The sequence below is a fragment of the Cricetulus griseus genome, assembly GCF_003668045.3.
Source record: "Cricetulus griseus strain 17A/GY chromosome 1 unlocalized genomic scaffold, alternate assembly CriGri-PICRH-1.0 chr1_0, whole genome shotgun sequence".
In the NCBI taxonomy this organism is placed as follows: Eukaryota; Metazoa; Chordata; class Mammalia; order Rodentia; family Cricetidae; genus Cricetulus; species Cricetulus griseus.
Window position 1 is genome coordinate 160,096,286 of NW_023276806.1, and position 12,574 is coordinate 160,108,859.

At 39.9% G+C, this 12,574-nt stretch overlaps 1 protein-coding gene across 1 annotated transcript in view; it reads left to right on the forward strand.

Moving 5' to 3' along the window:
- Fgd6 (FYVE, RhoGEF and PH domain containing 6) overlaps nt 1-12,574 on the forward strand; it is a 122,784-nt gene that overhangs the window by 67,794 nt on the left and 42,416 nt on the right. The window contains exons 6-8 of the mRNA XM_027392647.2: nt 159-310; nt 3,015-3,171; nt 4,576-4,663. Coding sequence (XP_027248448.1) covers nt 159-310; nt 3,015-3,171; nt 4,576-4,663 — 397 coding nt within the window. The remainder of the gene's footprint in view (nt 1-158; nt 311-3,014; nt 3,172-4,575; nt 4,664-12,574) is intronic.

Sequence of the window (12,574 nt, forward strand, 5' to 3'; positions counted from 1 at the left end):
TCCTACAGTTGCAAAACAACCTTTAGGCACTTTTGTTTAATTGCAAGGTAAGATAGTTTTGTGATTTAGATCATCGTAGGGAAGAGGATGACTAGGCTAAAAGCTTTCCATCAAGTTACAAGTATGTATAGTGACTTTACTACTCCTGACTATACTAGGATTTCCGGGATGCTGTAGCCCATGCATCCAGGCAACTTGGGAAGCCTGTGATTGAGGACCGGATCCTGAACCAGATCTTGTACTACCTGCCTCAGCTGTATGAGCTCAACCGGGATCTTCTGAAGGAACTGGAGGAAAGAATGCTGAGCTGGTAAGACATAGACAGTTTCAGGTTTCCCCAAAGTGTACAATCTACAGAGACCCTGCCAGGGGGAGAGAGTGCTGCCTTATGCAGTTGCTACAGTATGTTGAATTTTCTTGGCAGTTATCTGTACATTGAATATTTTGGATGGCCATACCTTAGTATGCTGGATTTAAATGCATGTCATTTTAAAAGTTTTTCAATGATGCTTGTTTGTATCCATGCTCAACCAACCTAGCTTTTGCTTTTTTCTCTTTCTTTTTCTTTTTTTTTTAAATTTTTGTTTTGTTTTTCTGTTTGATTATTGGGACAGGGTATAATTTGTTAAAATTATAGTGAAAATAATTACCATTACCAAAATAATTCTGTATTTTATCCTTTGTTCTTTACAGAATTTTATATTATTATTATCCTGAATTGGTTATAGGCATATTTGCATAAGTAATATACAGAGGTTTAAATATTTCTTGCTTATACTAAAGACTTCTTCAGGTTTTGCCCTCTAGATGGTCTGTGTTCAAATATTAAGCATTCCTGAGAACCAGACTAAACTAATGAAAAGGACAATGCTTCACTCATATATAAATTTTTACTTATTGCTAACAAAATAGTTCAAGTATCTTGAATAAGGTATTTCCTATTAAAATAGTCTTTTCACTGGGCCTTGTGGAGCAGGCTTGCAAGCCCAAATACTTAGGAAGCCGAAACAAGAGGACCACAAGTTGAGTTTCACAGGCAACTTAATGAGTCTCTGTTTCAAAACAAAAAGTGAAAGACATGTTGGCAAGATGAATCAATGGAATGGGTAAAGGTGCTTGCCACCAAACCTGCTGACCTGAGTTTGGCCCTTGGAACCTGCATGGTGAAAGGAGGCAACTAATTGCCACAGTTGTTCTCTGACCTCACATCTACGCCCCACTCAAAATAAATCAGTAAGTCAATCCATAACTATTTTTAAAATAAAAAGGCCTGGGGATTTAGCTTAAAGGTTTGCCTATCATCCAAGAATCCCTGAGGTCATATATTTGTAGATTAGGGCAGTTAAGAGCACCAAATACTCTATATGTAGATCAAAGTCTATGTGTTTGTCTTAGTAAGACCAATTTAAGGGCCACACTGTTAGAGAAATTATAGTATTTTCAATCCTGAGACCAGATAGAGAGGGACCAGTCTTCATAAAACAGAAGTTTGAAATTCTAGGTTAGGACCTAGAGTGATACTGAGATAGTTAAGCTGGTGTGCAATCTGTCTCTGCCTGGGAAACATGGAGCAGAGGCCACCTTGTTGATCTGGAAAATCTTGGTCCTGTGCACCTAGCCACAGTGACACTTCTGCTCTGCTGTCATGAAGGACACACTTAGCCAGAACTGACTCTCCATCTTGATCTCCAGGCCATACATAGATCATGCTCTGCTCCATAAGGAAAGACATGGTCTGAGGCCACTGGACCTCACTTTGGCTGGGCAGTGGTGTTGTACGCCTTTAATCCCAGCACTCAGGAAGCAGAGTTCTCTGTGAGTTCGAGACCAGCCTGGTCTACAAGAGCTAGTTCCAGGACAGCCTCCAAAGCCACAGAGAAACCCTGTCTCAAAAAACAAAAAACTTTGTAGCTGCACTGGCTTGGGATCCAGTATGTAGTATAGGATGATCTTGAACTCAGCAATCCTTCTCTCTTTCCAGAGTACTAGAATTACAGGCGTGAGCCACCATGCCTAGGAAGTATTTCTTTATCTGAGGTTTGAGTATCTAAAGTGCTAGTTGATAATCTACATATGACAAGCATATCATAGTACACAAAATATACAAAGGTCTCACTTTCATGGAACAGACATTTTAGTGGGGAGAAGGACAAGGTAAATAGACAAGAAAAATCAGAAAAAACATTTGTGATTCTTGGAAACTGATAATATGCTGGGGTACTTAGTGAAGATTAGATGGTCAAAGAAGGTTCTCTAAGAAAGTGGGCCATGGGCTAGGAATATAGTTAGTAGTAAAGTGCTTGCCTAGCACATGTAAGGTGTTTAGATTTCAGCCCCACCCCCACCTCCCAATGTGGAGCATGTGAACTGACATGGGAATATGAGATGGGGAGACTACAAGGGCTCCATATTTCCAGGCATGTGGAACCATTAGTACAAGGCTACAAGCTGGGAATAGACTCCGTATAGTCAAAGAGCATAAAGAAGCTTTGGAGTCTAAGGAAAAGGAAGAGAACATGACCTTGATCAGACAAACAGGAAGGAGTATAGTAGCCCTTGTGTGCATGGAATTTATTTTTACTCTAAGTGTAATAGAGGGTCCTCAGAACTGGGTGTAGTGACACTCACCTGTAATCACAGGAAGGTCTTGAATTCAAGACCACTCTGGGTATCTTAGTGATACCATTTGCGCACGCGCGCGCACACATACACGCGCACACACACACAATGAAAAGAAGGCATCATTGCAAGTTACATAATAGGATGTGTATTTTTAATTTTTTTTCGACTCTTGCTGCAACAAAGAATGGAATAGAGAGGACCAGAATGGAAGCAGTGGGGCCGGTTGGAACTGGCAGAGTCTGGACTAGATGTGTTCATGGCAGGGGCAATGGTGAAGAGCAGCATCTTAGGATATGTTTTCAAGAAGAAGGAAAAGGATAAGCTGATGGCTTATCTGCACCTTGGGCACATTAATGACCGCTTTCATGTTTTTGTGTACCCTCCATGTATAGGAATGAACAACAAAGAATTGCCGATATCTTCGTAAAGAAGGGGCCATATTTAAAAATGTATTCCACATACATCAAAGAATTTGATAAGAACATAGCTTTGCTGGATGAGCAGTGCAAGAAAAATCCAGGATTTGCTGCGGTTGTTAGAGAATTCGAGGTATTTGCTACCATATAACATTGAACTTTTTTCCCTTTTATTCTTCTATGCCTTAATCATTTATAGTCAGTGAAAAGAACACTTTTGAATAAAAATGTGTTCAAATGTAACCTCTTCTAAATCATAGAAAGAATTAGTTGACCAAACAAACCAATGAAAACTCAAACAGTCCAAGATTCAATTCTGAAGATCCATTACTGCACATTTTGCTGTTTTGATCAGGTAAACAGTATTTTGGCTAGTTGGTTAGCTAGTTAATTTGCTTGAAACAAGGTTTCACTCTGTAGCTGGACTGATCTCAAAGTCCTGGCTCTCAAGTCTCATCAGCTGGGTGTGCTACTTGTACCTGTGCTTGGGAAGCAGAGGCAGAAAGATACAAAGAATTCAAGGCCGTCCTCAGCTACATAATGAGTTCCTGGCCAGTCTGGACTATAGGAATCCCTTTCTCAAAAACAGAACAAGGACTAACAAGATAGTTCAGAAGGTAAAGGTACCTGCTGGCAAGTACTTGACCACCTGAGTTCAATCCCCAAGATCCCACATGTGGAATGAGAGAGCTGACTCCTGAAACTTGTCTTCTGACCTCAACATGCATGCTATGGCATGTGTGCACCCAGCACTGACGCACGTGTGCACGCATCTGCAGACACACACAAGTAATAAATAGACAAATGAATAAACAGATTACTCTTATTTTTGAAGTGTGGTAAAATGTGTATACCACAGACTTATAATCTTAACCATTTTAAGTATATTACTGTAGTATGAAGTATATAGACAATATTGTGTAATCATCCTTCTAAAGCATACTTAGTCTTGCAAAATCGAGATTCCATGGCCATTAAACATTAACTTGTCCTTCTCTTCCACCCTGGCTGCCCTATTCTGCCTTCTGTCTTGGTGAATTTGAGTGAACATTTATTATTTCTACCCAACAATTTCTTGCATTTGTATGACAACTTCACATAGAGTAATGGAAAGGAACATAATTTTTTTGTTAAGTAAATACACTTTTAGCATCAAAGTTAAAAAAACTTTGTCTTTATGTGTCAGCTAAAGTCTTGTTTTGGCTGAAAGTTTGGAGATGCAAACTTGATTTGATGGTGATAAAATAATATTGTACATTGTTACCCAGACTTGCCTCAAATTTGTTTTTCAATCAGGGCTGTCCTTGGACCTTCATCCACCTGCCTCTGCCTCCTGAGCAATGGCTTGGTGGTTCCAGTCACTCTCCCTTACCGTACCACCACTGTGTCTTGCAGAAGGAAACACCTCTGTGAATTCTCTTTCCAAGTTGCTGGCTTTTCAAAGTTTGACTTCCTAAGTGCTTCGGCCTGTACTCTGCTTCTGAAAAAACAATGAGTTTACTTTCAGTTTTTTTTTTTTTTTTCCTTTTCCCTTCAGATGAGCCCACGATGTGCCAACCTAGCCCTGAAGCACTATCTGCTAAAGCCAGTTCAGAGGATCCCTCAGTACAGGCTGCTGCTGACAGGTGGGGGTCTCCAGACTTTACCAGCCAATTGACTCTAACTGCCTTTGCTGAGCACTGCCCTTCCTAGGCATGCCTCTTCCATCTCTCCACTAAACACTGCCTAATAGATGTTGTTATAAGGATTGATTAATGAGCTAAATTGTGTGCATGATCCTTAGAATTATTCCTTGGACATACTAAGTTCTAACAATATTAGCAATAGTAACAGTAGCCTTACTATTATTATTTGGGCATTCTGACCATCATTCGCAAGATTTTAGACTTCTCTGGCTAGGGTAGAAGAGAGTATGAGGTATGATTTGGATGAAGCACCTGCACTTGTATACTTTTGTTCCTTGGTTCTTTAAAACTTACCCTAGCAACAAGTAACACAGTAACAAGATTTTTTTCATAGACAAAATAACAGGCTTATAAAGGTTAAGTGGTTTGACGTCATAATAAAAGCTAATACACATCATGTTAGTACCAAGCGTGCTATCTGATAAATATTATTAAGTCTACTGAGATTTGCTGATGTGTATTAGGAGAGGGAGAGAATTACATATATTATTGCATTACACTCTGCATCAAAGTGGGTAAGAACACTGAAATGTCATCAGAACTTAATAGTAGATATGTGTAAGTAGATTTTGAGGTTCTTGGCTGTGACTATTTATTGTCCTTGAAAAAATAATGTGCATGCTGTGTACTCAGTTGGATTCTCTTGAACCAAGATTAGTAGAGGAGTGTGTGACCCTAGAAAGCAGCATTTGCCCATTTCCCTTGATGCAGAAGCTCAAGGCCTCCCACTTGGTAGTGAGGAGAGTGGATGGCAGGACCTTTTCTTTCAACCCTACCTGTGACCTGCTAGCCAAGGTGTGTCAAGGGCTGAATTCGAATTTCTAACTGCACATCAGGCACTAGATTTCTCTCTGGAATGACATCAAAAGCAAAGCAAATAATTTGAGGATATCCTGCCCATCTGCACTTGCTCTCCTCCGCTTTTGGCTTAGATTATTAATTCACAGGACGGGAGGAAGCACTGCTAGCTAAATCTAAAGCTCTGTCATAAACCAGTTATTGGATAGTATTGGCTATTTCCACAGCTGTAGGGTGAGTAATGTTTCTAGTGGCCAAAGACAACGGTGGCTCAGATTTCAGAAGGAAGGATCGGGCTACTAAAAGTGAAGTGTAAAAGATATCTTTTCTTCCTGTACTGTGGCTGGTCTACATAGTAAGTCAGCCTGTTTAATTTAGATTGCATGCTAAGTTGTTTTTGGTGGAGAAATAAGAAAAGTAAGTTTTTAAGACACTGTGTATGTGTGTCTTCTTTTCCTTTGTAAGACAAAGTTTCATTGTGGAGGCAACAAAGCTTACCTCAAACAACTTCTAGTCCTGCCTCAGTCTCTTGAATGCTGGGATTGTAGGCATATGCATCACCATGCGTAGGTTTTACATTTCCTTTTCTTGCATTTACTCGTTTGTTGGTTGTGTGAGGTGCATGTGTGCATATGCATGCCATAATACATGTGAAGGTCAGAGGACAGCTTGCAAGAGTCTGTTTTCTCCTTATCATGTGGGTCATGTGAATTGAGCCAGGTCACCAGGCTGATTAGCAAGCACTTTTTTTTTTTTTTTTTTTTTTTTTTTCTCGAGACAGGGTTTCTCTGTGGCTTTGGAGGCTGTCCTGGAACTAGCTCTTGTAGACCAGGCTGGTCTTGAACTCACAGAGATCCCAAGTGCTGGGATTAAAAGCGTGCACAACCAACGCCCGGCTGCAGCAAGCACTTTTATCAACTGAGCTATCTTACCAACCCATGCCTGGCCTTTTAAAAACTGTTTTTCTAAAAATTATTTCTTTTATTTTTGAGATTATAATTACATTTCCCCCTTTCCTTTCCTCCCTCCAGATCCTTCCATATAACCCTGCTTGCTCTCTTCCAAATTCACGGCCTCTTTTTTCATAAGTTAAAATCTGTTTTCTTGGGATGCAGCTGAGTTGGTGGAGTGTGTGCCAAGTATGTCTTTCTTTCTTTCTTTTATTTTATTCTTTTTTTTTTTTTTTTCTGAGACAGTGTTTCTCTGTGTAGCTTTGGAGCCTGTCCTGACACTCGCTCTGGAGACCAGGCTGGCCTCGAACTCACAGAGATCCACCTGCCTCTGCCTCCCGAGTGCTGGGATTAAAGGCATGCGCCACCAATGCCCGGCTTTCTTTCTTTATTTTTAATGTGTGTGTTCTTAAATTTTGATTTTAATGTTATTGAGGCAGGGTCTTATCATGTAGTCCTGGCTGGCTTGGTACTTGCTATGTAGCCCGGCTTGACTTCAAACTCGCTGTAATCCTCTTGCTTTAGACTAATGAGTGCTGGAAAAATTATAAACATAATCCACTACACTAGTCTCTTGCAATTATTTTCATTTTAATTTTTTTAAAGTTATATACACCATCCATATAAGAGCCTACACTGGCCTAGAACTCATAGCCAAAACTGCCTAGAACTTGTAGGAATTTTCTTGTATGTATGTATGTATGTATACATGCCACATGCATGCTTAGTACTCACCAAAGTCAGAAAAGGGCATCTTATCCTCTGAAACTGGAGTTAGGGGTAGCTGTGGACTACCATATGGGAACTGGGAATTGAACCTGGGTCCTCAATCAAAGCAACAAGTTCTCTTAATTGCTGGGCCATCTCTCCAGTTTGGATGTTAAGTCCCATGTTTGGAAAACAAGTTCAAATAACTTAGTCCTCCCAACAACCTTGTAATTTCAAATGCACAATTGGCACAGTAGCTAAAAGGAAGAGCAAGCCTTTATTTGAATGAACTCCTGATGCTGGTTATTTTTTAAGTATTTGGCAGAGCGAGGAAAGATTCCTGTCTGATTCACTGTAAGCAGATTTGTACTTGCCTCAGTTTCTTGGCAGAGGACTTCTGAGAAATGCATAGATGAAGGACTGATAACACAGGTCATTTCTTTTTAGAGAAAAGTGAGTGGAATTCCCCAGGAGCAATGGGCTGTGCTACTGTTCAGCAATCCTGTTTTTCTTGCAGTGCTTTTCCCCCACAGGAGAGCTTCACTTTGTGCTGAAGTTCTCTCTCTTTTCATTGTAGTGAACTCCAAATAAATTCTTGGTGGAAGTTCTTGTAGAATCCCCAGTGGTAAAGCACATGGCCATGATTTGCATCCCCCAACACCACTAAAATAAATGCACACATAAATTAGTTAATTCTTGGGAGTAGTTTTTTTAAATTTATTATTATTATTATTATTATTATTATTATTATTATTATTATTATTATTATTTTAATTTATTATCATTATTTATTATTATTATTATTATTATTTATTCTTATCTTGTGAACATAGGTGTTCTGCCTGCATGTATGTCTGTGTGAGGGGTCAGATCTTGGAGTTACAGATAGTTGTGGTCTGCCATGTGGGTGCCGGGAATTGAACCCAGGTCCTCTGGAAGAGCAGTCAGTGCTCTTAACTGCTGAGCTATCTCTCCAGCCCCCATTGGGAGTAGTTTTTTAAGATCAACTCAAAAATGAGATCTAAGAGGATGCACACGATTGTATAGTGAAATGTTCAAAGAAACATGGAGTGAGTGATTTGCTTAATGAATGCTGAATGCTTTTAAATTTTGTGTTGACTAGTCAAGGCTAAAGCATTATAGTCAGGCCCTATAAGTGTGTGGGGTGCTCAGATCTCCTGATTGGAGAGATTGGGAATTAGGAAGCAGCAGATAGGACAAAAGCAAACACTGCCATAGAAGCAGTGTTACTCTGTTGCTTCTTTCTCATCTCCAAGAAAGAAGCTATCTGGGATGGTCATGATCTTGACCCATATCAAAGACTTAACGAACTGAAAGGTTTAGGAAATGAAAAGTTGTTTCTATTTGTGAAGTTTGGGATCCTCCTGTAACAGTCCCATGAATATGTGCTGAATAGAGACTGCTACATAACACTTAAAGTTGAGATCAAGCTTCACTTGATTTGGGCACTTGCAGAAGGACTAAACTTCCTGGCCTTTCTCCCTAGTAGGATCTGTAGGTTTTCCTGTTCCTCTGGTTCCTGCTGCTGTTGGGATCCAGGTCAGGACTATTCCACCCACTCGATGTGCAGAAATGTCTTCATTCTGGCCATACCAATTGTCACACCACGTCACCCAGCAAATCATTGCTTCATTTCTCTGCCAAAAGTATACTTTGAATCTGCTTATTAGATTCTGATGATGCATTTATTTGTTATTTAATTCACTTACTTACATCTTTTTTGTACTAGGGATTGGTTGATCCCAGTACCTCAGGCCTGCTTTGCAAGTATTTGGCCAACCCTCATTGTGCTTACTAGAAAAGTTGAGAGCACAGTATCTACAGTATAGAGACCTCAGCTCACAAGCCCAGTTTACTCAAGTCTCGTTTTCCTTTGCTCTAGCTGTGGTCTGTGTCTCCCTGTCTGCTGAAGCACGCCCTTCTAGGCTACATTCACTCACACATTAATCACTCACTCACTCCGCAAATGGGCAACTGGGCCCATTTGGGCAGACAGCACAGTAATGACCCTTCCTTCACAGACTATACCATCCTCTCTGAGGTATCCTCTGGAGAGCCTCTGTCCAACTTTGCAGGCTCCCACTGAGCTGGTCCTAAAATTTGTATGGATCTTGCCACATCTTATTTTTGTAAGGGTAACCTTTTTCCTTTGAAGGTCTCTTTTATACATGTAAAAATATGTAAGTAATAGAAAAAGCAAATCCCTATTCATCTTCTGTTGTTTAGAAATGACTCAGAGACCTTTTCAGATTTTTTAAAAAATGTCCGCATATATTATATATTATATTAGAATTTTTTCTCAATAAAAGTCTTTTGTGGAATGTTATTACATTGGTATTGAAGGAAGTTGAGTCAGGTAGGATGGAGGAGAAAGTATATTAAAAAACATAATTTAAATTGCTTCTGAAAATCTTTTCCACATCCACAGTGATGGTCAAACAAGTCCTTTGAACTTTGATTTATTGTACTTTCTTTGATCTCCTTCAAAATATTTATGTTACATTAAAGTTGTTTTAGCGATGTATTTTATTACTCTTTCCTATAGCCTTAGCCTTTGTCTGAGATGACATTAATTCCTTCTAGGTTTTGGAAATCCAAGATTTTCCATGCTGGTAGAAAATGGGATATTAAAAACATCTGTTGTAGTATTCTGAAGCTTCAAATTTGATAACCAGGTTAATCTTCATATTTAAAAAAGTAAATTAATATACTATACTTTAAAAAATATGCTTTTTAAAAGCTTCCATTAGCAAGTATTTTATTTTAAAACCAGGGCTAATTGTGTACATCAAAATCATTTATTTTTTTATTTTTTTTTTTGTTTTTCAAGACAGGGTTTCTCTGTGTAGCTTTGGAGCCTATCCTGGCACTCGCTTTGGAGACCAGGCTGGCCTCGAACTCACAGAGATCCTCCTGCCTCTGCCTCCGGAGTGCTGGGATTAAAGGCATGTGCCACCAACACCCGGCCCATCAAAATCATTTTAATTAAGCATATCATCCATTACCTTTAATCACAGTACTTGGGACCACAGGAGGCCAGCATATCTACATAGCAAGTCCCAGGCCAGCCAGGGTTATATAGTAAGATGCTGTCTCAGTACAATTTTTTTTTTTTAAATTTAAAAAGGTCATTTCAACACCACCTGTAGGTTAGCAATTGTTTTTAAAAGGATGGTGGTGGCCATATATTAGATTTCAGACAAAAGAATTCACTTTCTCACAAACCCAAAGGCTTTGATGGAGGCATTTCTATCCATATGAGACAGGGGAGAAATGCCATTCAGAATTTGTGTTCATTAGCCCAGCTCCTGTGCTATTGCAGTTCTGTTTTTTGTTTTGTTGTTTTTTGTGACATGGTTTCTCTGTGTAGCCCTAGCTTTCCTGTAGACCAGGCTGGCCTTGAGCTCCCAGAGATCCACCTGCCTCTGCCTGCTTCGATCAAAGATGTGTGCCATTCCCCCTCTCCCCTCTGCAATTCATTTTTAATTGTAGTTTTGAGGAAGCCAATTTAAGAGATTCTGTTAAATAATTTTATCTGTGAAGTATTTAAATGCTCTGGAAAGACCTTGGAACCTAAGAATAAGTACATTCTGTCTATCTGTTCCTCTTGTTTGTTTTTTTTTTTTTTGTGTTTTTTGAGACAATCTTCTGTAGCCCATACTATCAATTTCCTGTGGGACCAAGGATGGCCTTGGAACTTCTGATCCTTCTGCCTCCCCCATCCTAGTGCTAGGATTGCAGACATGTGTCACCACGCCTGGTTCCTGCAGTGCTGGGGACAGACTCAGTACTTTGTACTTGCTAAACAAATACTCCAGTACCTGAAGACATACTCAGACCTATTCCAGTTTTGTTGTTGTTTTGAGACAAGGTGTCATGTAGCCCAGGTGGCCTCAAATTCACTATATAGCCAAAGATGACCTCCAGCACTCCATCTTCATGCCTCCACCTCCCAAATGCTGGGATTACAATCTGTGCTACCTCCCCTAGCCAATGTGCTTCTTTAGTTCTAAATTGAATAAGCTCTGATGGGAGATCTAGTGATTACCATGATTTAGAGGTAGTGCTAATAAAAGTATACAATATGTTCAGTTATATGCCTCAACTATAATTTGTTATTTAAAAAAATCTGTGATTTCCATGGTGATAGAGTCACAAATACTGTTAATCCTTCTGGGATTTGCTACCAATTTCTGTGGTAGAAAAAACTCTTATTTCATCTAAAGGTTAATGAAAATGGGGCTGGGTGTGATAGACCACACCTTCAATCCCAACACTTGGGAAGCTGAAGCAGGTGGATTCTTGTGAGTTTGCGGCCAGCCTGCTCTACATTGTAAGTTCCAGGACAGCCACAGCTACACAGTGCGGCCCTGTTTTATAGAAGCAAAACAACAAAGGTTAGTGAAAATGGAGTCTGCCTGTTTATGTGCTTGTGTTTGTCCATCGGAGGTTGCAGATACCTGATTTCTGCCAGTGGTGATCGCTACAAAACCATTCATTTTTTAATCCGTAGTGCAAATTTGACCCAGATTCCCTGCAAGTAGCTGAATGCCTCTATTTCTGAGCGTTGTTTTGGCAAAGATTTAGTGAGCAGAATTTGTTGCTAGAGTTTCTCACAGTTTTTGTCAGAACTGTGGGCTCATAGGAACTTTTCCAATTGGAGAAAACACTGAAATTCAGCTAAACTAGAACTCACTTTGGTGCTTAGATTTGCTTTATTCTTCACTTGGCTGTTGCATAGCAAAATACACTTGTTTCCCTGAGCCCAAATTTGCTCTGTTGATAGAGTGGTAGGGACAACTCTGGACAAGAGTTTCTTTACACTTCAGAGTGTGTTAAATGTGCCAAGGCCCTTTCTGTGTACTTGAGATTGTCAGTTGATCAACTGGCAGCCACCAAAAAAAGGAGTGTTAGAAGACTCAAAATAAGGGCTTGAGGACCTTCCTATGAGTGTGACTCCTCTTAAGAGAATTCTAGACATGCCTAGCTAGTCTAAAAGGATCCTGGGGACAGTTCTACCCATTCTAAGATGTGCCTCTAGATTTTATCACAGCATGAACTTGGGTTCAGGTTTGCTTCATGAGTCCTTAGAAGCCACCTTTTCAGGAGCAAAGTCATTAAAATCTAAGATAGATAGGCAAGGTGCTTTTTCAGTACTCTGCCCTGCATTAATTAGTTAAATTATTAATTAAAGTACTCAGTTGAGGCCCAGATCCAGCCTGTATTCAGATAAGAGAACTCCATCACCCAAAAAAGGAGCCTGTTCTAATTCACATGGTGATTCTTACATTCTAAGCCATGAGTCTGGAGGGGGAAAAGCCCAGAAGGGCTCCCTTTCTTGCTTATACACATGCCACAAAAAGTCAGGCCTAGG